The 25,721-nt window shown below is 40.9% G+C and overlaps 1 protein-coding gene, 1 long non-coding RNA gene and 1 other non-coding gene across 5 annotated transcripts; 1 reads left to right on the top strand and 2 right to left on the bottom strand.

Moving 5' to 3' along the window:
* Positions 1-7,377: 7,377 nt before the first annotated feature.
* LOC106569469 (uncharacterized) lies at positions 7,378-14,445 on the bottom strand. Of its 3 annotated transcripts, XM_014140845.2 has the most exons (10): positions 14,277-14,445; positions 13,524-13,606; positions 13,276-13,445; positions 12,981-13,062; positions 12,796-12,901; positions 12,203-12,569; positions 11,884-12,022; positions 11,470-11,581; positions 8,388-8,463; positions 7,378-8,275 (listed from the first exon to the last, which is right to left on the bottom strand). In XM_014140845.2, the coding sequence occupies exons 2-10, from the start codon at positions 13,597-13,599 to the stop codon at positions 8,186-8,188; spliced, it is 1,218 nt and encodes a 405-aa protein (XP_013996320.2). In that variant the 5' UTR covers positions 13,600-13,606; positions 14,277-14,445; the 3' UTR covers positions 7,378-8,185. The 3 variants fall into 3 exon arrangements, with proteins under 3 accessions (XP_013996320.2, XP_045550249.1, XP_045550250.1); XM_045694293.1 differs by lacking the exon at positions 11,470-11,581; XM_045694294.1 differs by lacking the exon at positions 13,276-13,445 and having other exon boundaries at positions 14,277-14,356.
* A 4,758-nt stretch (positions 14,446-19,203) lies between these two features.
* Positions 19,204-21,681, top strand: LOC123726693 (uncharacterized). Its single transcript, XR_006758812.1, has 2 exons — positions 19,204-19,336; positions 21,194-21,681. It is a non-coding gene; the product is annotated as an uncharacterized lncRNA (long non-coding RNA).
* On the bottom strand, positions 19,230-19,301 carry trnae-cuc (transfer RNA glutamic acid (anticodon CUC)). Its single transcript has one exon. It is a non-coding gene; the product is annotated as a tRNA-Glu (tRNA).
* Positions 21,682-25,721: the final 4,040 nt, after the last annotated feature.

Genomic DNA, 25,721 nt, shown 5'->3' with positions numbered 1-25,721 from the left:
GTGGCTGGAGTGTGTCAGCAGTTCCTGCAAGAGGAAGGCATTGATGCTATGGACTGGCCCGCCCGTTCCCCAGACCTGAATCCTATTGAGCACATCTGGGACATCATGTCTCGCTCCATCCACCAACGCCACGTTGCACCACAGACTGTCCAGGAGTTGGTGGATGCTTTAGTCCAGGTCTGGGAGGAGATCCCTCAGGAGACCATCCGCCACCTCATCAGGAGAATGCCCAGGCGTTGTAGGGAGGTCATACAGGCACGTGGAGGCTACACACACTACTGAGCCTCATTTTGACTTGTTTTAAGGACATTACATCAAAGTTGGATCTGCCTGTAGTGTGGTTTTCTACTTTAATTTTGAGTGTGACTCCAAATCCAGACCTCCATGGGTTGATAATTTGGATTTCCATTGATTATTTTTGTGTGATTTTGTTGTCAGCACATTCAACTATGTAAAGAATAAATTATTTAATAAGATTATTTCATTCATTCAGATCTAGGATGTGTTATTTTAGTGTTCCCTTTATTTTTTTGAGCAGTGTATATCACGCATGCTCATTATAATTATATTATGTATACATTTCCACATTACTATAATGTTTATTTGACCACTGAGTTTCATGTGTACAAGTCCAACAGGCTATTTAGTCTATTTCCCAGTGGTGGAAAAAGTACCCAATGGTCATATTTGAGTAAAAGTAAAGACTCCTTAAAGAACATGACTCAAGTAAAAGTGAAAGTCACCCAGTAAAAACATACTTGAGTAAAAGTCTAAAAGTATTTGGTCTTAAATATACTTAAGTATCAAAAGTACATGTAATTGCTAAAATATATTATAAATCATTTCAAATTCCTTATATTAAGCAAACCAGACGGCACCATTTTGTTGTTTTTAAGATGTACGGATAGCCAGGGGCACACTCCAACAAACAAAGCATTTGCTTTAGTGAGTCCGCCAGATCAGAGCCAGTAGGGATGACCAGGGATGTTGTCTTGATAAGAGCAGGAATTGGACTATGTTCCTGTTCTGCTAAGCATAAAAAATTGAACGAGTACTTTTGGGTGTCAGGGAAAATGTATGGAGTAAAAAGTACATTATTTTCTTTAGGAAATCAGTGGAGTAAAAGTAAAAGTTGTGAAAAATATAAATAGTAAAGTATAGATACCTCCAAAAATGACTTAAGCAGTATTTTAAAGTATTTTTACATAAGTATTGTACACCACTACTATTGCCATGTGACTAGGCCTTATGCCTGCTTTAGTGTATAGCCCTTGCTGTTATATACTTACCTGTGCTAGCTTATACAGCAATGTCATTCATATTATAGCAGTGCTATAGCCTAAGTTTTCTTTCTCCTCTTTCCTTTCAGAACCATAGTTAATGTCAGCTCTCACTGGTGTCGTGACTTGACTTTAATCTGAAGATGGTTATTTATTTAATTACCTAAATATGTTTCATTGTTACCCGATTAAATTAATCATGTAACAATTACCTAACTATGATCTGGGGCACCACGGGAATGGTCCTTTAAAGAGTTACCATTTCCCGAATTAAACTCTGAAGGTCTTTACCTCCTTTACCTATCATATCTATAAACAGTCAACTTATTAATCATAACCTCGTATCATATCATCATTCTGAACAGCTGTAACCTCCTTGCATCTGCAAAAACCTGAGCCTTACTTATGATTCAGTACTACACAAATTGGTTTAATTATTTATTTTCTAGCTAATTAAATGGTAACATCGGATAAACATATTGTCACGTCTACTCCCGCTCCCCCTCTCCGGCCCTCGACGTCCCCGGGTTTACTGATCACAGCCTCTGACAACCATCATTACGCACACCTGTGCCTCATTATGAGACTCACCTGGACCATCACTTCACTGATTACCTCCCCTATATCTGTCACTCCCTTTGGTTCATTCCCCAGGCAGTATTAGTTAGGTGTTTCATGTCCAGACTCTACTCTCGTTTTGTATCATTCCATGTTTATTGTATTATTAAACTCACCCCCTGCCCTTGCTTCTTGACACCTAGCACCTCCGTTACGCATACACACTTAATACGTTAAAAACAGGTCCCTAGCGGACTGACAACAATATTGCTGCTTGTTACAAAGGACATGGAGAGGGCGAGAGAGAGACAGAGACATTAACATGGGTACATTTAGAAAATACTCTCAATTACAGTAATCCTATACTTTGCAAACGAACTGCTGCCCGCTTGCCGTGTATCTCTCTCGGAACCGGGCTGCCTTGGAGAGGGGGTTGGGCCTTTTCATGGCATGCTTGTAAAGCTCTGGTTGTCCAAAAATGGTTTCCCACAAGTCTTCTACTATTGTTCTCTGCAGTTGTCTGGTATCCAGTGACTTGTCATGTAGTCCTGAACAGAACTACAGAGTTTATTCTCCTTCCATTTGCTCTGGAAGATGCTTCTTTGAAGATAGGCTAGCCAGCTGTGTCGATGGTTCCCAGTGGGGTGTTGAGAGTAGCGTAATACAATGGTTTGAACAGAATAGTAGAATGGTCCCACTTAAATTCACTTTCGAAGATACTTTACTTAGGACAGCTAATCAGCCGTACCAGTGATTTTCCGGGAGGTGAGTTTATCGTCTCTACCTCGTGTTGAGATTTTAAATGTAAAGCTGTAGCTCTACAGCTCTCTGGTCTAATATGTTAGTTCTTAACCCATCATTTTATACAGTTTGTTCAAAAGGATGGTTCCGTGAGGCTGACACACACTCTGACCTCAGTCAGGGGTGTAGCTTGTCACTGTGCAACATTTATGTAAAAAAAAATATCTCGTATGGCTCCTAAAATTATGTCCCTCTCAAAAACACTTTAATAATTGTTCATATTTCATGCATAATGCATAGGATGGAGACTTCATACATTTAGTGGGTATACTTTCCAAGTTACAGTATTTCCTTTGTTATTTTGTGATGTCATTAAAAATGTTACAAACTAAATGACATTAATGTTCAATAGATCGCCTCTGACCATTCCACATGTTCTATGTTAGAAATATTGTTCCAGAATTCATTTTAGAGCGTGTTAGAGTTTCAGCTGGAATAGGTCTGTGGAAACAAAATACATTCCTCTGGTGAACATTGGAGAGGGAGAGCTGAATGTTCTGTCCTTGTTTTACAACAGGGCATGAGTTGTTAACCTCTCTGGGCTAGGTGGGACGAATTCGTCCCACCTACGTAACAGCCAGTTGAATCCTGTGGCGCGATTTTCAAAACGTTTGAAATGCTATTACTTTAATTTCTCAAACATATGACTATTTTACAGCTATTTAAAGACAAGACTCTCGTTAATCTAACCACACTGTCCGATTTCAAAAAGGCTTTACAACGAAAGCAAAACATTAGATTATGTCAGCAGACTACCCAGCCAGAAATAATCAGACACCCATTTTTCAAGCTAGCATATAAACCCAAACCACAGCTAAATGCAGCACTAACCTTTGATGATCTTCATCAGATGACAACCCTAGGACATTATGTTATACAATACATGCATGTTTTGTTCAATCAAGTTCATATTTATATCAAAAACCAGCTTTTTACATTAGCATGTGACGTTCAGAACTAGCATACCCCCCGCAAACTTCCGGGGAATTCGCTAACAATTTACTAAATTACTCACGATAAACGTTCACAAAAAGCATAACAATTATTTTAAGAATTATAGATACAGAACTCCTCTATGCACTCGATATGTCCGATTTTAAAATAGCTTTTCGGATGAAGCACATTTTGCAATATTCTAAGTACATAGCCCGGCATCACAGGGCTAGCTATTTAGACACCCAGCAAGTTTAGCATTCACCATAATCAGATTTACTATAAGAAAAATGGTCTTACCTTTCCTGTTCTTCATCAGAATGCACTCCCAGGACTTCTACTTCAATAACAAATGTTGTTTTGGTCCCAAATAATCCATCGTTATATCCGAATAGCGTCGTTTTGTCCGTGCGTTCCAGAAACTATCCGAAATGGTAAATAACGGTCGTGCGCATGGCGCATTTCGTGACAAAAAAATTCTAAATATTCCTTTACCGTACTTCGAAGCATGTCAACCGCTATTTAAAATCAATTTTTATGCCATTTTTCTCGTAGAAAAGCGATAATATTCCGACCGGGAATCTCCTTTTCGGCAAACAGAGGAAAAAATCACAAAGACGGGGGCGGCCAGGTCACGCGCCTAAGCCCACAGTCCCTTGATCGGCCACTTGAGAAAGGCGATAATGTGTTTCAGCCTGGGGCTGGGATGACGACATTCTGTTTTTTCCCGGGCTCTGAGCGCCCATGGACGACATAGGAAGTGTCACGTTAGAGCAGAGATCCTTTGTAAAAGATAGAGATGGCAAAGAAGTTCCAGAAATGGTCAGACAGGCCACTTCCTGTAAAGGAATCTCTCAGGTTTTGACCTGCCATTTGAGTTCTGTTATACTCACAGACACCATTCAAACAGTTTTAGAAACTTTAGGTTGTTTTCTATCCATATATAATAAGTATATGCATATTCAAGTTACTGGGTAGGATTAGTAACCAGATTAAATCGGGTACGTTTTTTATCCAGCCGTGAAAATACTGCCCCCTAGCCTCAACAGGTTAACCCCTACCAGTTCCCTCCTCCCCCCCTCTGCAGGTGAGAGGGGGTCTGGTTGAAGTCATTAATTGCAAACCTGATTTATTTGGAGCCTCACAGGACAGTCATGACACTGGACATGATTCTCAGTTATCTGAACCATGAGTGGTTAGATGTGTGTGCGATGTGTGTGTGAATGTGGATATCTTCTTCCATTAAACTCCTCTTAACCTGGACATCCGCCTTATTCTTGTTCTGACCTGACATTGCTACAGGCCTTAAGCCAGCACCTAATGTTTCTTATTATATTCATGGTCCTTTGATTCTCTACAACCCTTCCCCTATATTTCACACTGCTACACCTGGCTATCAGCGGAGCTTTGTCTGGAAGTGAAACAGTTCATTCAGCCTCATTTACTGCCTTTTAAAAAAACATACCTGATATGGCTGACTTACAAATGTGGTTTCTACTGACAATTGAGATGTACAAACTATGGCATAAGGGGACAACGAGCAAATAAGAGGCAATTCGTAATTTCGATTAATACAATAATGAGCGAGCTAGGACGGACGTAGTCAATATATTTATTTGTTCAGCACTTTTGAAATGTACAGCGACAGAATTCAGAACATGGGCTGTTCTTACAGTATTCTCCCTGTACACCAAGTCAGAACTTTAGGATAAATAAAAGGGGCATATAAGCAGACAATGAAAGCTCTTACAATATTCAATGATGGCATTTCTCTAAAACAGGCTATAGGCTACATGTGTACCACCAGGTCAGAACAGTATGCTAAGTTATGAGGGGAAAGTGTGAGGCACATGGGCTACAAACAGCTTACTACACAACGTACACTTACTATTTCTTTCTTAGCTACAATATACATATCTCCCTGGCATATTACATCATTTATGCAGCAGCATACAATACATTTTTGGACTCACCTTGTTGTGCTGTGCTCACATGAACAAATGTGGCGCGGCGGTCCTTCGTGGGCAAATTTTGTCATCAAACTTTGTCATCAAAGTCTGTCATTCTCTGGATTTATGGTGCTTTCAAGACAGCTAGGAACTCGGAGAAAAACAAGGTTGAATCATGATGTCAGTGATCTTCAGGTCGGAGCTCTAGAAAGAGGCCAGAGTGCCCAACTTGGAATTACAAGTTGGATGACCGTTCAAAAGGTATTTTTTCAGTCGCTCTTTTTTTTCCCGAGTTCCCAGTTGTCTTGAAGTCACTGAAGTCTGAGATTTCCCAATTCCGAGTTTCCAGTTGATTTGAAAGCGGCAGAAGTCATGCTGGATTGACAGGATGGCCAATGTTGAATGTTTATCCTTTTAAGCCTTAAGCCAGCACCTAATTGCAAAGATGGGGAGAGGTCTAGCCGTAATAAAGAGATGCTCTGCTTTTTTGACAGCACACTCCAAAAAGCAAGTTCTGCAGGCTCTAGTTTTGTCTAATCTTGATTATTGTCCAGTCGTGTGGTCCAGTGCTGCAAGGAAAGACCTACAGTAGTTATGCTGCAGCTGGCCCAGAACAGAGTGGCACGTTTTGCTCTTAATTGTAGTCAGAGGGATAATATTAATACTATGCATGCCAGTCTCTCTTGGCTAAGAGTTGAGGAGAGACTGACTGCATCACTTCTTCTTTTTATAAGTAACATTAATGTGTTGAAATCCCAAATTGTTTGCATAGTCAACTTATACCTCTGACACACACACTTATCCCACCAGACATGCCAACAGGGGTCTTTTCAAAGTCCCCAAATCCAGAACAAATTCAAGAAAACTTGTGGGCATTATATAGAGCCCTTATTGCATGGAACTTCCTTCCATCTAATATTGCTCAAACAGCAAACTTGGTTTAAAAAAAACAGATAAAGCAACTCCTCGCGGCACAACGCCTCTCCCCTATTTGACCTAGATAGTTTGTGTGTATGCATTGATATGTAGGCTACGTGTGCCTTTTTAAAATGTATGTAGTTCTGTCCTTGAGCTGTTCTTGTCTTATTATGTTCTGTCTTACTGTATGTCATTCTGTATTATGTTTCATGTTTTGTGTGGACCCCAGGAAGAGTAGCTGCTGCTTTTGCAACAGCTAATGGGGATCCTAATAAAATACCAAATATCAAATAAGCTTGGAAAAGCGACCCTTAAACCCACCCCACTGAGTAGCAGGGTAGTGATTGCTTTGCAATGTTTTTAGTTAGCCACTGATTCCTTTCAAACCACTCATTGTTGAATTTGCAATTTCCAACTTCTTGTGTAATGTTTATGTCCAATGACCGATGAGCACTTTGACCGATGAGCACTAGATACGTTTTATCTATAATTTATCTTCATAATTTCTCTTCCCATGACAAGGATTGAAAAGGATTTGCCTGTAGATTGCCGACTACATTCATGATCATGACTGCTAGCTTGCTAGCTAAGATTTAGAAAGTATGACGTTGACATGATCCATCCAATCAAAGCTATGGTAGATATAACATGATTTGATATCATTTTATCTGTGGCCAATGACCTTGAGCCTTATTGGATGGGCACTTCTAATGTAACTCTATGGCAGCACCCAAGGGGCTTGAATTTTGCCATGACGTAGTGTCCCCATGAGTGACAGAACACTGAGTCATACTTTCAAGGCGCAACAAGAGAACATTACCAACCCCTACGCTCAGTATTTTCCGCTGGCTGCCCCACCACCACAGAAAGCACTGAGCTAAGTTGAAACACCTGCATTTTGGAGCTGCCTTACTCAAGAAAGCAAAAAAAAGACCATGTTCGTATGAAGCTTTATTAACTCAATCATTTTTTTCAAACTGATATGTGACACATATTAATGGCAAAATAACATGCAAAACAGGCACACCCCTGCTAAACAGGTGGGACTCAAAAACTGCCCTTAATGACGGGTCGCCACTGCCTCCACTACACTACTTTGATACGCATCTATATGGATTAAGTGAGTATAGGCAATGCCCACTGAAAAAAATGAGTATACGGTTTATACCTGCGTATACTCCACTACACCACTGTCCCTTTGTGTTTTACTAAAAGTGCACTCTCCTACATGAGTGTCTGGTATTACGGTTGCTGTCCTTTCAGAATCACCAACCTGTCACACACTGAAGTCCTTTAGGTTCACCACTGCGCAAACATGTCTACAATAGATAAAGGTTGTTAAGTTAGATAAAGGTTGTTAAGAAAGGAGTGTATATGTTTGAGTTTTTTACTCCGCTGGTCTAGGGAAGAAATTACGAGTCCTCACTGTCCGAGACCGAGTCAAGACCGAGTACGAAAGTAGCTGACACCAAGACAAGACCAATATGTGGTCTCGAGACTGGACTAGTCTCAGTCTCGAGTACTACAACACTGGTAGAAGCTGAGCACATTAGAACAATTCATTGAGTAGACACTAATAAGCATGTAAGAACAATGCATGTCAATAAGTAGCGTCCACTCTTGAAAGGATTGGATAGATATTAACAAATGGTAATGACTGCATCTGCTAAGGGGATCCTCCTTACAGATCAGCCCTTACAGAGTCTAGGGGATAAGGATGATTGGGCTTTAAACAGGCCATCTTGTTTAATTGGCCAAATTCACAGGTGTTTCCTTAGCTTCTTCCACCACTGTGATCTCCTCAACAAATTTGGACTGCAGGGCCTGAGGGACAAACTGTACAAACCGAAGGGAGAAAAGTTTTGTTTTAGCTCCACGAGAGGGGTTATGATATGATAGTAAACATAACAAATGTTTCTTTGCTGTGTGTGTGTGTTTGTTTATTCACCTGAAACTGGTCGTCTCTCTCCAAGAGGTGTTTAATCTTCAGTGGGGGACCAGGGATGTGGGGAAACAGACGTTCCCTGAAAACACACACACACACACACACACACACACACACACACACACACACACACACACACACACACACACACACACACACACACACACACACACACACACACACACACACACACACACACACACAGTCAGCAGCCAGGGAATAACACCACTAATACCATAGCCACAGCCGGCCCGCTCATTAGGCAGGATTAGGTGCGGCATTTTCGGAGCTAAACTGACCAAGACACACCTCCAACAACACATAAAACCTCACATAATTCTGCCCGAAAACGACAATTTCTCTCAACCAGTGGCATATGGGCTTTTTAAGTGAGCGCTGATGCCGCCCTGTGATAAGCAGGGGCGCAAAATGTTTAGCTTGTCCATTCCCAGCGCGCCTCTCCAGGGTGCTGTTGGAGAGACAAATCGGTGCGGTGCTCTACCAACGTTGCATCAAAACAATTATCTAATGTAAATAATTCAGCAGATATGGGATATGGTAGAAAGAATATGTGGCCTTTTCTGTAGCCTACAGGATGGAGATAAAATGTATGACAATGTAATGAGACGGACACTTTTTACATCATGCAGGTTTCTCCGATAAAATAACCTAACCTAAATGGCACTCAATCAAAGAAAAAAATTTGCTGTCATGTTAACAAACAACATATCCTTAAAATAGGACAGGTCAAAGTACAATGGACAGCATGGAATGGACAATCACAACTGTTGTCCAGGAGTTTCACCCCATTGTCATGATCAGTGGTTTCAAGTGTGTATCCGTCAATTTTTGACAAGCTGATCATAGCGGAAAATAAAATACTTCTGCATTTTCCGCTGTGTAAATACATTGCAAATAGGCTCACGATAACTCTGATAAAGTTGGGTAGCTGATATTCAGAGTTTAAATAGCCAAATTGATTAGTCACAGGAATCAGGACTAATAAAGTCAATACAACGGCCTGTTTTACAAACAGTGGGCCTACCACATGGATGGGCATTCATAAAATTCCATTGAGGCTGACATGGTAGGCTACACCTCTGTAAGCACGAGCCAAATTCTTTTGGATGTCTTATTTTGGTCCTATCCAGACGTCTTTTTTTGGTGTTTTACAAACGGTAGGCTTACCACATAGATTGGCATTCATAAAATAATATTTCAGGCAACACTGTAGGCTACACCTCAATAAGCACGGACCGACGCCGACGGTTCAGATTGGTTCAGATTTGGTGCGCTCCAGACAGGCCTTGATTTCAACGTCCACAGACATTGAAATCAATCAGATTTTGTCCGGTCTGGAACAGCCTTGATCTATAAATGACATATTTTCAACTTTCATTCAGAACCAAAAATGCACCTGATTTCAACATCCAGGAGATACATATTTTCAAAGTCTGGAAAATATATATATTTTCAATATCTGGAAAGTAAGTATTTTCAACGTTCATTCAGAACCGAAAATGAACCTGATTTCAATGTCCGGAAAATATGTATTTTAAACATACGGAAAATACATTTTCACCTTTTCACCTTTCATTTTTTTGGGTGGGGGTACTGTGCCAGTTACTGTGCAATCACTGAATCATTTGTGTTTTTCCCCTTTCTCTCATTTTCTAAGAATAAAAGGTGTTTTCCGCCATTCGTTTGAAGGAAGTTCAGTTTCAGAGTGAAAATGTGTGTGGTCTGTGGTCAGAGACTAAAACCAAACACATCAACACTTATTCCATGAATACTTATTCTATTAATCTAATCATCTTTTCTCTTTGTTTATCTTTCTCTGATTGTCTGTTTCTCTGTCTGTATGTCTGTTTCTGTCTGTTTCGCTCTCTATCTGTTTCTCTGTCTGTATGTCTGTTTCTGTCTGTTTCGCTCTCTATCTGTTTCTCTGTCTGTATGTCTGTTTCTGTCTGTTTCGCTCTCTATCTGTTTCTCTGTCTGTATGTCTGTTTCTGTCTGTTTCGCTCTCTATCTGTTTCTCTGTCTGTATGTCTGTTTCTGTCTGTTTCGCTCTCTATCTGTTTCTCTGTCTGTATGTCTGTTTCTGTCTGTTTCGCTCTCTATCTGTTTCTCTGTCTGTATGTCTGTTTCTGTCTGTTTCGCTCTCTATCTGTTTCTCTGTCTGTATGTCTGTTTCTGTCTGTTTCGCTCTCTATCTGTTTCTCTGTCTGTATGTCTGTTTCTGTCTGTTTCGCTCTCTATCTGTTTCTCTGTCTGTATGTCTGTTTCTGTCTGTTTCGCTCTCTATCTGTTTCTCTGTCTGTATGTCTGTTTCTGTCTGTTTCGCTCTCTATCTGTTTCTCTGTCTGTATGTCTGTTTCTGTCTGTTTCGCTCTCTATCTGTTTCTCTGTCTGTATGTCTGTTTCTGTCTGTTTCGCTCTCTATCTGTTTCTCTGTCTGTATGTCTGTTTCTGTCTGTTTCGCTCTCTATCTGTTTCTCTGTCTGTTTGTTTCTGTCTGTTTCGCTCTCTATCTGTTTCTCTGTCTGTTTGTTTCTGTCTGTTTCGCCCTCTATCTGTTTCTCTGTCTGTATGTCTGTTTCTGTCTGTTTCGCTCTCTATCTGTTTCTCTGTCTGTATGTCTGTTTCTGTCTGTTTCGCTCTCTATCTGTTTCTCTGTCTGTATGTCTGTTTCTGTCTGTTTCGCTCTCTATCTGTTTCTCTGTCTGTATGTCTGTTTCTCTGTCTGTTTGTTTCTGTCTGTTTCGCTCTCTATCTGTTTCTCTGTCTGTTTGTTTCTCTCTCTCTCTGTCGGTCTGTCTTTCTCTCTGTCTGTCTGTTTCTCTTTCTCTCTCTCTCTCTCTTTTGTAAATGTATCTGTGTTTCTCTCTGTTCTCTCCTCTCTCAATTTCCTTCTCTCTCAATTTCTGTATCTTTCTCACTCCTGTCAATTTCTCAGTGTTTCACCTTTGGACTCTCCCTTTCTCTCTCTCTCTCTCTCCATTTCCTGCTCTCTTCACCTCTCCATTTCTCTCTCTCTCTCTCTCTCCCTCCATCTGAATAAAATTCCATGAACCCAACAGAAAACCTCTGGAGTCGAATCAGCAGCAGCAGAGACAGGAGGATCATTGGTATTCCCAGAGCGATGCCAACGACCACCAGAGAGTTCAGCTGATTGGGAGATTCAAACGGGGCCACCACTGACACACACACACACACACACACACACACACACACACACACACACACACACACACACACACACACACACACACACACACACACACACACACACACAAAAAAAAACAAAAAAAATGGTGTAAATATAACAAGCAGATGGAAAAAGAGAGTGAAATGTGTTTTTTAGCACTGTAAAGCATTCAGTGGTTCTCACATATTTTATTATTTTGATATTTTCTGTTACTGTCATTGTTTTTGCTTCAGTTAGCACTTTGAGTTTGACAAGCAGATATGATTACAATATTGATGACTGCAGACTCACTGGTGGTGTTGCTCCAGCTGCTCCAGTGTTGAGATCCTCTGCAGGTACTACTCTTCCTCACCCTCATCTTCACATCGTATGAATGTGTGGGGTCTGCGTTGGTCTCATTGTATGTCACTCCCCCCTTAAAGTCCCTCACCTTACAATACACATATACACACAGCCTCTTAACAAACAGGGCCACTGCTAAACACACACACACACACACACACACACACACACACACACACACACACACACACACACACACACACACACACACACACACACACACACACACACACACAACTGTCTCTCTCTCTTTCTCTGGTAGAATTACCTGGTCATTGATCTGTAGCTGGTAGTGGAAGCAGCTGCATTTGGTTTTTATCCGGGTGGACGGGAGACCCCACTGCACCAGCAGAACCCCCTCTCTGACCCAGGCTGGGTTGATGTTGGGGGGCGGGCACAGCACATCAATATCATTGGTCTGGTATTTATGGGTGTAGATGCCCCACACGTCAGAGCATGACACGTTGAAAGTCAGGATCACCGAGGTGGCGCTGTTGTCCACACTGCCTTGGCACCCAGCAGACACATGTCCAACCACACGGTCAGCCTTACCAGTCCCTCCCTGGGCTCCTTGGCCTCCTATGGCCTCAGTGACACAGTCCACACTGGAGATTCTCTTAGTTTTCTTACACACACTGATATTCAAACATACACACACAGACCCACACACATACACACACACACACAGCAGCGCTTAAAGCAAACACCTTGATTGAGGATTGGTGTCATGTACTAAAATGAGATTCGCATTTTATTATACAGTAAAATGTATTTACACAGTAATAACCTATGAATTGACAAGATTGTACTATTACTATCGTTAATACTTTTATTTTCTTGGATATTGTTGGAAGGGCTTACAAGACGGAGGCATAGTATTGGCTGTAGTTAGGGAGACCGTGGAAATTCCAGGAGCAGTTGAGTTGATTGGTAGGGTAGATAAGACAGTGGGCCTGTTCACCTGGAGCTACAGACAAGATTCAGTGTGTGTGCATGCGTGTGCACCTGTGTGAGTGTGTCTCTGTGTCTTTGTGCATGTGTCTTACTGTCTGATAAGTTGCAAGTCTGTTTGTAGTCCTCTCCCTGAATCAGCTGCATAACACCATTAGAATCTCTCTGGTACACCCTCTGAGAGAAAGAAAGAAAGAAAGAAAGAAAGAAAGAAAGAAAGAAAGAAAGAAAGAAAGAAAGAAAGAAAGAAAGAAAGAAAGAAAGAAAGAAAGAAAGAAAGAAAGAAAGAAAGAAAGAAAGAAAGAAAGAAAGAAAGAAAGAAAGAAAGAAAGAGAATCTGTAAATCTGAGCTGTTTTAAGACAGGCCTCAGATTATCATAAGGCTCTCACCTTATCAAACTCGTCATCCTGACAGGGGTCTGAGGGAAGTGGTTCTTGTTCTTCTACTAGGCTCTGGTGTGTGTGTGTATCAGGGCTTTGGGTCTCAAGTGGTCCTAAAGTAACTGTCTCAGCCGTCGGGTCTGTGCTCCTAGAGACACTTGGCTCAGTCGTTTGAGATACTGTCAGACACAGAACTCAGTTATGCAGGGTAAACACATTGAAGATAGATATTGATCAAACACACATTCATCACTTACCTCTCTTTGTACTCCCAAGGGAATGCAGTGCCACAGCACAAACCCAGAGCAGTGTGAACACCAAACATTGCACCATTGCAAACCTGGGAGAGAAACACAGACACACAGACATAACACCCTGGTAAAAACATGACCACTTCAGCAGTTTCACATAGACCCTTATGAGCTTATATGGTCATACAGTTCGTTTTTTTATTGGTTTGGTGCTATTTTCACAAGTGTGAGGTGAATTTTCACAACTCATAGTGCAAAACCCAAAACTGGTAACACTTGTAACGCAGCAAGTCTCATATTATTTTTTTCCCTGTGCATTCATTTTTTTTGAAGACCTCTTTCATCACACAACCATTGATCCAAAATTGTTCAGATATAATTACATCATAGGTGTACTGTAATCAAATTAAACAAATTAAATAAACATAATGTTTAGCAGGCAGTAGTTTGCATTAAGCCTATCTTGAGCTTTTGGCCATAGGTTCTCATCGACATTGCATTAAATGTCCCCTGGTGGAAAAACTTTTGGAGGAGGGCGGTATGCTCATGAGGATGGCAATCATACATCTTCACCTGTATTGTATTGTATTTGACAGTATTTTATTGTAATCTTGTATTGTATTTTACAGTATTGTATTGTACTTATGTATTGTAGTGGTCTACACGTCAAAAGTTCAAAGTTTGTCTTAAGTTTTAATAAAGAGGTAGGAAAGAGGTTAAACATTTTGGTCTCATTATATCAGGATAAAAGTAACATACCGCTTGTGTTTCGCTGAATATACTCCTTGGTTTGGGCTTGATGTCGTTAAGTGTCAGAAGAAAGCGTGTTGACACACACTGTGACGGCATGGGGAGGTAAAAGTGACACTTAACATTACTGGAAGTCTGACACACAGGAAACTACAGCAGCCACTCAGGGCCTTTCTTCCTCTCCTTGAAGTAGGCCAAGCCTACTAACTGCTCTGACATGATAGGAAAGGGGAAGGGGATGCCTAGTCAGTTGCACAACTGAATGCATTCAACCAAAGTGTGTCTTCCACATTTAACCCAACCCTCGACCTATGGTATTCATACTTTTTTCACCAAGATCCATAATGTAGCCTACATAGCCCTTTGCTTTCACCTATCCAGCTATATCAGGTCAGTGGCTAATGGCTTCTTCAAGGAAGGGAGGAAGAAGTATGCAAAATGACCTTAGGGGAATTCAGCCAGGTGGATATGATCTCAGATATGATCAATAGCAATGCTTGTTTTCAATTCAATACAAGTAGGGTGATGTGCCTATTTATTGGTCTGACAAGAGAAAATCTAAACTATTGGTATTAAACTATTGTTACTAAGTCCTTGTTCTTGTAGTACTATATCCTGTTCCTTTTTTCTTGTAGTACTGTTATTAGTACTGTTATTTGAGTGAATTCAGAAAAAGTGGGACACTTTTTGCATGTCTTTCTTCTGTAACATCTTCAGACATCTATCCAACATATAGTGCCTTCGGAAAGTATTCAGACCACTTCCCTTTTTCCACATTTTGTTACGTTACAGCCTTATTCTACAATTGATTAAATATAACTTCTTTTCTCAGCAATCTACACACAATGCCCCACACTTGACAAAGTGAAAACAGGTTTTTAGACATTTTTGCAAATGTAATAAACATTTAAAACAGAAATACCTTATTTACATAAATCACAGACGAGTCACCAGCAAAACACCCCCACACCATAAGAATATGATTTGTTTTAAAAAAAAAATTTACTACTTGATTCCATATGTGTTATTTTATAGTGTTGATATATTCACTATTATTCAACAATGTATAAAATAGTAAAATAAAGAAAAACCCTTGAATGAATAGGTGTTCTAAAACTTTTGACCAGTAGTGTATATCAGGTACTACAGTTGACAGTGCATGTCAGAATAAAACCAAGCCATGAGGTCGAAGGAAATGTCTGTAGAGCTCCGAGACAGGATTGTGTCGAGTCACAGATCTGTGGAAGGGTACCAAAAAATGTCTGCAGCATTGAAGGTCCCCAAGAATGCATTGGCCTCCATCATTCTTAAATGGAAGAAGTTTGGAACCACCATGACTCTTCCTAGAGCTGGCCGCCTGGCCAAACTGAGCAAATTGGGGGAGAAGCGCCTTTGTCAGGGAGATGACCAAGAGTTTGCCAAAAGGCACCTAAAGACTCTCAGACCATGAGAAACAAGATTATCTGGTCTGATGAAACCAAGATTGAACTCTTTGGCTTGAATGCCAAGCGTCACGTCTGGAGGAAACCTGGCACCATCCCTATGGTGAAGCATGGTGGTGGCAGCATCATGCTGTGGGGATGTTTTTCAACGGTAGGGACTGGGAGACTAGTCAGGATCGAGGCAAAGATGAACAGAGCAAAGTACAGAGAGATCCTTGATGAAAACCTGCTCCAGAGCGCTCAGGACCTCAGACTGGGGTGAAGGTTCACCTTCCAACAGGGCAATGACCCTAAGCACACAGCCAAGACAACGCAGGAGTGGCTTCAGGACAAGTGTCTGAATGTCCTTGAGTGACCCAGCCAGAGTCCGGACTTGAACCCGATCAAACATCTCTGGAGAGACCTGAAAATAGCTGTGCAGCAACACTCCCCATCATCCAACCTGACAGAGCTTGAGAGGATCTGCAGAGAGGAATGGGAGAAACTCCCAAATACAGGTGTGCCAAGGATGTAGCGTCATACCCAAGAAGACTTGAGGCTGTAATCGCTGCCAAAGGTGCTTCCATAAAGTGCTGAGTAACAGGTCTGAATACTTATGTTAATGTAATTTCAGTTTTTTATTTTTAATACATCTGCAAACATTTCTATAAACCTGTTTTTGCTTTGTCATTATGGGGTATTGTGTGTAGATTGATGAGGGGTAAAAAACGATTTAAGCAATTTTAGAATAAGGCTGTAACGTAACAAAATGTGGAAAAAGTCAAAGGGTCTGAATACTTTCGGAATGCACTTTTAGCCCAACACATAATACATTTTTCTGAAATCCTCAGATGTTTCCTAATCACACAAAATGTAATTTAATTGTAATCTGGGTACAATTAAACCAGTAATAATGGTGTCCCAGTTTATCCAACCTACTGTCCCAGTCTACCAAATGCAAACTGAAAATATGTTGTTGCCTCATTGTATACAAATGGGTCGGTCATGCAGATTGTAATATATCAACATTAAATGTTTTTGTTTTGTGATTAGGAAACATCTTGAGGATTTCAGAAATGTATCATGTGTTGGCCTAATATGTTGGATAGATGTTGAAAGAGTTTACAGAAGACATAAATGCAGAAAGTGTCCCACTTATTTGGTTTGTCCCCATAGGCGAACCCTTTTTGATGCTAGAATTAATATTATCTCCTGTATATGGTTTACCTAAGGACCCTGTATGAATGGTTGTGCCTAGAATCAGCTATGAAGAGCTCTACCAATAACCATTTTATCATGGCTATTTTAGTCTGACTACAAAGACTACCTCAATGATCTAAACTAGAACAACCATCTCAGTAACGGGTCCAATAAGTAATTAGTGCATTTACCAACAGATTGGTTTAGTTTAAAAGATATGTGTTATTTATCTTTGTGTAGCATAAAATGTATCAACCAATCAATGTACATGCCAAAACAGATATTAAAACAATTCAAAAAATCACACGGCAGTAGAGCATGCTGGGAAATACTGTATGATACAGAGTTGAAGTCGGAAGTTTACATACACTTAGGTTGGAGTCATTAAAACTCGTTTTTCAACCACTCCACACATTTCTTGTTAACAAACTATAGTTTTGGCAAGTCGGTTAGGACATCTACTTTTTGCATGACACAAGTAATTTTTCCAACAATTGTTTACAGACAGATTATTTCACTTATAATTCACTGCATCACAATTCCAGTGGGTCAGAAGTTTACATACACTAACTTGACTGTGTCTTTAAACAGCTTGGAAAATTCCAGAAAATTATGCCATGGCTTTAGAAGCTTCTGATAGGATAATTGACATAATTTGAGTCAATTGGAGGTGTACCTGTGGATGTATTTCAAGGCCTACCTTCAAACTCAGTGCCTCTTTTCTTGACATCATGGGAAAATCAAAAGAAATCAGCCAAGACCTCAGAAAAAAAATGGTAGACCGCCACAAGTCTGGTTCATCCTTGGGAGCAATTTTCAAACGCCTGAAGGTATCACGTTCATCTGTAAAAACAATAGTATGCAAGAATAAACACCATGGGACCATGCAGCCGTCATACTGCTCAGGAAGGAGACTCTTTCTGTATCCTAGAGATGAATGTACTTTGGTGCGAAAAGTGCAAATCAATCCCAGAACAACAGCAAAGGACCTTGTGAAGATGATGGAGGAAACAGGTACAAAAGTATCTATATCCACAGTAAAACGAGTCCTATATCGACATAACCTGAAAGGCCGCTCAGCAAGGAAGAAGCCACCGCTCCAAAACCGCCATAAAAAAAGCCAGACTATGGTTTGCAACTGCACATGGGGACAAAGATTGGACTTTTTGAAGAAATGTTCCCTGGTCTGATGAAACCAAAATATAACTGTTTGGCCATCATGGCCATCGTTATGTTTGGAGGAAAAAGGGGGATGCTTGCAAGCCGAAGAACACCCTCCCAACAGTGAAGCACAGGGGTGGCAGCATCATGTTGTGGGGGTGCTTTGCTGCAGGAGGGACTGGAGCACTTCACAAAATAGATGGCATCATGAGAAACGAAAAGTACGTGGATATATTGAAGCAACATCTCAAGACATCAGTCAGGAAGTTAAAGCTTGGTCGCAAATGGGTCTTCCAAATGGACAATGACCCCAAGCATACTTCCAAAGTTGAGGCAAAATGGCTTAAGGACAACAAAGTAAAGGTATTGGAGTGACCATCACAAAGCCCTGACCTCAATCCCATAGAAAATGTGTGGGCAGAACTGAAAAAGCGTGTGCGAGCAAAGAGGCCTACAAACCTGACTCAGTTAAACCAGCTCTGTCAGGAGGAATGGGCCACAATTCACCCAACTTATTGTGGGAAGCTTGTGGAAGGCTACCCGAAACATTTGACCCAAGTTAAACAATGTAAAGGCAATGCTACCAAGCACTAATTGAGTGTATGTAAACTTCTGACCCACTGGGAATGTGATGAAAGAAATAAAAGCTGAAATAAATCATTCTCTCTACTATTATTCTGACATTTCATATTCTTAAAATAAAGTGGTGATCCTGACTGACCTAAGGCAGGGAATTTTACTAGGATTAAATGTCAGGAATTGTGAAAAACGGAGTTTAAATGTATTTGGCTAAGGTGTATGTAAACTTCCGACTTCAACTGTATGGTTCTATGTAGCAGCCCTCTTGCCTTCTAAAGAACCCTTCTTGCCTTACAAAGAATCATCAAAAAACCCTTTCTTCCAAAAACAGTTCTTAGGATGTTGAAGGTTCTAGGTAGAACCCTGTTCTTCCGCAATTAACAATTATTTTCTAAGCGTTAACCCTAGGCTATAACATGCTGAAAAACACTGAAAAAAATATTTGTAACAAAGGGGTGTAACCAAACCTTCTAAACGTATCCATCAGCTTTCCCCAACGTTGAGGAATGCAAGCCTACGTGTTGTTTAATTATTACATGCAGGAAAATACTGTACTTTTGATTGAGTGCGCAGGCTAGTGGATAAAATAGAAAAATATTTGTTCCCTGACCGGGAATCGAACCCGGGCCGCGGCGGTGAGAGCGCCGAATCCTAACCACTAGACCACCAGGGAATCCGTACAAATTTTCGACAGGACATATTCTGTTGGTAATCAATTCTATGTCAAGTTTGGTAAATAGCTAACAAAAGTCAATATTTGGCTTTTGTGAAGGGAACAGACAGGAGCGCGCGCGACCACTGAATTGTGTAATCAACCCAGTCAGCGAGCGAATCACTTTTAGTAAATCGTACTTCGCTATTACGTCGTCACTGTCAAGATTAATTGTTAACTTCCGCAAAACTTGCTTGTGTCAATTTACGAAAGTAGCTAACGTTAGCTATCTATCTAGGCTGCTACCCATGCTCGCACGTGCTAACGTTACTTAATACTGTACGTTTTACACTAACGTTAGCTATCTAAACGTATTATTATTGTTCATGTTGTTAAGTTAGCTACATAGCTAACTAGATAGTCTTCATTGTTCAACTTGTGGATTTGAGGAAAGCTTGTTACATTGTTACCAAAGAGACCTAGCTATGTGTTTGTTGCCTTCTCTTTGTAACATTTGTATTCGAGAGGTAATAATTAAGTGTGGGGCGCAAAACCCCTGGAGGGAGTCTGAATAATTGCAAATGGCGTCCCATAGACTAGAATGCATGATGTACAGTATCTTAGAATCTCAATCATCCTCAAATAGGCTATCTATCTATCTATTAGTCATTGCCTTTGGAACTTGTACCATTCTTGGAATTTTTAAAAACGTTGATGGAACAGGACAGGTTTTATTAATGCAGTTATGAAGTGCGCATACGACTAAGGTTAACCCAACTGGCCGGCTGATGGCGCTATTATGCCACCTACTACGGAGACCATGGACTGCGATGGCATAGCTCAAACTTCATCTGACAGTTCTACTACGGAAAAGCCAGAGACAGCGAGACACCTTACCTCAGATGACCAATCAAGCCATTAACTTTCTAATGACAGTCTATCTCATGATGTTGTTTTTCTAAATTACTAGTATTTTTTGTGTGCTTTGAAGCGCTTTGAGATTCAGTGAAAAGCGCTATATAAGTTGAAGAAATTATTATTATTAATTTTACATTGTCACCTGCGTCCAACTGGAGTCTATGGCGCTATTATGCTTGCTTGTGTCACTAGCAGGCGGTGGAAAATTGTGTTTTATTAAGACATATTTTTCAATTTTTTGGAGGTGGTGCGACTCAACATTAAAGCTAGCTAAGGAGGAAATCTATGTCCTTGCAGCCTGAATGGATGATGTTTTATACTGAACAAAAATATGAACACAATATGTTTTAATTTTTCACTCAACAAGCGAGGACTTTTGTATGGAGGTCGATGAGTGTCTAATTTGGTTAACAAAACAAATGTATGGTTTATTTGCTACGTGTGGCTTATCTGACTGAATAGATGACATCACTGCAACAGAAAAAAAAAACTTTATTTCGGAGTTGTGCCTGGTCGTCACTATTTACCACAGGCACAAAGTCATAAACCCCGCCTATTTCTAAAATGTATATTCGTAAAATGTGATTTTAAACCTAACCACACTGCTAACATTATGCCTAACCTTGCTAACATTATGCCTAACCTTAACTTCAGATGAAGACCAAAAAGCACATTTTTGTTTTCATGATTTTTTACGTGGTTGTGCTAACTAGTGGAAACCGTTGTGCCTGTTGTTCACCTGCATATCTGCCCTCTCATTGACTAGAATGGTCCCACCTGATCTTGCCTCCTCCCGACGGCATTCCATTTTTTAATACATTTACATTTAAGTCATTTACATTTATTTTGATTGTTAGAGCGGCCACGCAGAAACAAACTACGTAAAAGGAATTATTGCCGAGGTCACATCAGCATAAATTGGCTTGGCCATTGAGATGCATCTGGCACATTATGTTTCATATCATCAACATTCTCCTTGTCTTTCTCTCTTTAAGGTCCATCACGCAGACGCTGAGAAAGAACAAGACTTTGTTAACGGAGATCCTGTGTGCGGACTCCAGCTACATCCTTCAGCATGTTCAGTAGGAGAGAACAGTGACTAAGCAGGACTACAAAAACCTAAACATCCCCAATCAGTCCGATGAGAAGAAAGCTTAAATTCTTGTTAATCTAACTGCACTGTCCAATTTACGGTATTTGTTACAGTGAAAGGATACCATGCTATTGTTTGAAGAGAGTGCACAGTTATGAACTTGAAAATGTATTAATAAACCAATTGGGCACATTTGGGTAGTCCTGATACAACATTTTGAACAGATATGCAATGGTTCATTGGATCAGTCTAAAACGTTGCACATACACTGCTGCCATCCTGTGGCCATAATCTAAATTACACCTGGGCTGAAATAATACATTATGGCCTTTCTCTTGCATTTCAAAGATGATGGTCCAAAAAAAATAAACGCATGTTTTTTTCTTTGTATTATCTTTTACCAGATCTAATGTGTTAGATTTTCCTACATTAATTTAACATTTCCACAAACTTCAACGTGTTTCCTTTCAAATGGTATCAAGAATATGCTTCAGGTCCCGAGCTACAGGCAGTTAGATTTGGGTATGTCATTTTAGGCAAAAATTGAGAATAAAAGGGGGCGGATCCTTTTAACAAACATTTGACATTTTAGTCATTTAGCAGACGCTCTTATCCAGAGCGACTTACAGTAGTGAATGCATACATTTCATTTCATGCATTTTTTTGTACTGCCCCCATGGGAATTGAACACACAACCCTGGCGTTGCACACACCATACTGGCGTTGCAAACACCATGCTCTACCAACTGAGCCACAGGGAGGGCCAACCTACCGCAATGGCCAATCTATACACTGGCAGTAGCGCTATAGGTTCGGGGGTGTCAGGAATATTTATGACATTTTCACAACCACAATTATGGTGCTGTTGCGGTCAGTGGCGCGAAAAGGCTGGGTTTTAATGAATAAAAAACGCTGTGGGTGTGTCGAGGCTTGGCCCGTCACTGGCTGGCCAATCATAAAACGCTCCATGGCTGAATTTGTGGTTTCATCCTTTTGTGTATTTATGTTATTTTATGCATTGCGTTTTTATCAACTCCAATTTGAATGTTAGTCCGTTATAGCCTAGTTCTTAACCTCTCTCGGGCAGTGTCCCACCCACGGGACACACGATTCAACAGCCAGTGAAAAATCAGAGTGCCAAATTCAAAAACAACAAAATGTCATAATTCAAAGTTCTCAAACATACGACTATTTTACACTATTTAAAGGTACACTTCTCCTTAATTTAACCACATTGTCCGATTTCAAAAAGGCTTTACGGTGAAAGCATAAAGTTAGATTATGTTAGGACAGGTACAACACAAGAAAAACCACACAGCCATTTTCCAAGCAAGGAGAGGGGTCACAAAAAACAGAAATGCAGCTAAAATGAATCACTAACCTTTGATGATCTTCATCAGATGGCACTCATAGGACTTCATGTTACACAATACATGTATGTTTTGCTCGATAAAGTTCATATTTATATCCGAAAACCCCATTTTACATTGGCCGTAATGTTCAGAAATGTTTTGCCTCCCAAAACATCCGGTGAATGAGCACATCAATTTACAGAAATACTCATCATAAACATAAAATATTCAACAGGTATTCAAAGAATTATAGATACACTTCTCCTTAATGCAACTGCTGTGTCAGATTTCAAAAAAGCTTTATGGCGAAAGCAAATTTTTCAATAATCTGAGTACAGAGCTCAGATATCAAAACAAGCCATACAGATACCCGCCATTTTGGAGTCAACAGAAATGACAAGAATTACATTATAAATATTCACTTTTCTTTGATGATCTTCATCAGAATGCACTCCCAGGAATCCCAGTTCCACAATAAATGTTTGTTTTGTTCGATAAAGTCCATCATTTATGTCCAAATACCTCCTTTTTATTCATGCGTTTAGTCCACTACTCCAACTGCAGGAAGCGCGCGCAAAATGTCACGATGAAAAGTCAAAAAAAGTTATATTTACGTTCGTAGAAACATGTCAAACGATGTATAGCATCAATCTTTAGGATGTTTTTATCATAAATCTTCAGTAATATTCCAACTGGACAATTCCAATGTCTTCTAAAAAGAAAAGGAACACAGCTAACTCTCACGTGAGCGTGCGCCACTGAGCTCATGTCATTTTCTCACTCATCTACTTCCAGGAGCTCTTATTCTCTCCCCAGTCACAGTAGAAGCATGGAACAACATTCTAAAGACTGTTGACATCTAGTGGAAGCCTTAGGAAGTGCAAAATGAACCCTAAGTCACTGTATACTGCATAGGCAATCACTTGAAAAACTACAAACCTCAGATTTCCACACTTCCTGGTTCGATTTTTCTCAGGTTTTTGCCTGCCATATGAGTTCTGTTATACTCACAGACATCATTCAAACAGTTTTAGAAACTTCAGAGTGTTTTCTGTCCAAATCTACTAATAATATGCATATCCTACCTTCTGAGCCTGAGTAGCAGGCAGTTTACTACGGGCACGCTTTTCATCCAGACTTCAAAATACTGCCCCCTACCCTAGAGAAGTTAAAAATGTGGTCAGATGAAGCAGATGCCAAACTACAGGACTGTTTTGCTATCACAGACTGGAACATGTTCCGGGATTCTTCCGATGGCATTGAGGAGTACACCACATCAGTCACTGGCTTTATCACTGGCCCATCAAGACCGGCAACTTCCGGTTTGGAGCGAGCAGTCGCACCACGCTTCGCTCCACAGGTAATATTACACTTCACTACATTACAACGGCTTGATTTGTTTGATCTGAGCAATTCTTCTTAGCTAGCTACATAGCCGTCTTTGTATCAAAGATAATTGTGTAGTTTAGAGTAATTGAGTAATTATCGAGGCTAGCTATCTTCGTCCTCCTAACGTAGTCAACACTGCTAGCTGCTAGCTAGCTAGTCATCACTGCTAGCTAGCCAACTTCTACCGACTAGCAGCACTGCAGAAACTATTACATTACAACGTAACGACTTGATTAGTGTGGTGTTAGTGTTAGTTAGCCAGCTACATAGTTGTCTTTGCTGTCTCTGTATCTAAGATAATTGTGTAGTTTGAGTTTGAGTATTATCGAGGTGAGCTAGCCAGCCGCGACGCGGCGCCTGACTTAGTCAACACACCTAGTCATCATTAACCCACTGCCAGCTAGCCAACCGTTACCGACTAGCAGCGCTGTAGATACTAATACTTTACAACGGAACGATTTGACTAGTGCAGTGTTACCTAGCTAGCTACTTAGTTGTCTTTGTCATAGCTTGATAATTGTTAGCTAGCCAGCCATCGAGGTTAGCTAGCCAGCTATTTCCGTCCCCCGCGACGCCATTTTTCCTAACCCAGCCAACTATTACCAACGAGCAGCATTGTAGAAACTAAATACATTACAAGGAACGTCTTGATTAGTGTTATGTTAGCTAGCTAGCTACAAAGTTGCTTTGTATCATGACAAGGTGTAGTACTGAAACTATCGAGGTTACCTAGCCAGCTACACGTTCAAAGTCAACAACGCAGCCACTGCTAGCTAGCCTACTCCACCAGCCAGCAGTACTGTATCATTTTAGTCAATAAGATTTTTGCAACGTAAGCTTAACTTCCTGAACATTCGAGACGTGTAGTCCACTTGTCATTCCAATCTCCTTTGCATTAGCGTAGCCTCTTCTGTAGCTTGTCTACTATGTGTCTGTCTATCCCTGTTCTCTCTCCTCTGCACAGGCCATACAAACGCTCCACACCGCGTGGCCGCTGCCACTCTAACCTGGTGGTCCCAGCACGCACGACCCACGTGGAGTTCCAGGTCTCCGGCAGCCTCTGGAACTGCCGGTCTGCGGCCAACAAGGCTGAGTTCATCTCAGCCTATGCTACCCTCCAGTCCCTAGACTTCCTGGCGCTGACGGAAACATGGATTACCACAGATAACACTGCTACTCCTACTGCTCTCTCCTCGTCTGACTACGTGTTCTCGCATACCCCTAGAGCATCGAGCCAGCGGGGTGGTGGCACTGGAATCCTCATCTCTCCCAAGTGGACATTCTCTCTTTCTCCCCTGACCCATCTGTCTATCTCCTCATTTGAATTCCATGCTGTCACAGTTACCAGCCCTTTCAAGCTTAACATCCTTATCATTTATCGCCCTCCAGGTTCCCTTGGAGAGTTCATCAATGAGCTTGACGCCTTGATAAGTTCCTTTCCTGAGGATGGCTCACCTCTCACAGTTCTGGGTGACTTTAACCTCCCCACGTCTACCTTCGACTCATTCCTCTCTGCCTCCTTCTTTCCACTCCTCTCCTCTTTCGACCTCACCCTCTCACCTTCCCCCCCTACTCACAAGGCAGGCAATACGCTTGACCTCATCTTTACTAGATGCTGTTCTTCCACTAATCTCATTGCAACTCCCCGCCAAGTCTCCGACCACTACCTTGTATCCTTTTCCCTCTCGC

Source organism: Salmo salar, chromosome ssa14 (genome assembly GCF_905237065.1).
Source record: "Salmo salar chromosome ssa14, Ssal_v3.1, whole genome shotgun sequence".
NCBI classification, from domain to species: Eukaryota; Metazoa; Chordata; class Actinopteri; order Salmoniformes; family Salmonidae; genus Salmo; species Salmo salar.
This window is presented reverse-complemented; position numbering and strand designations above follow the sequence as displayed.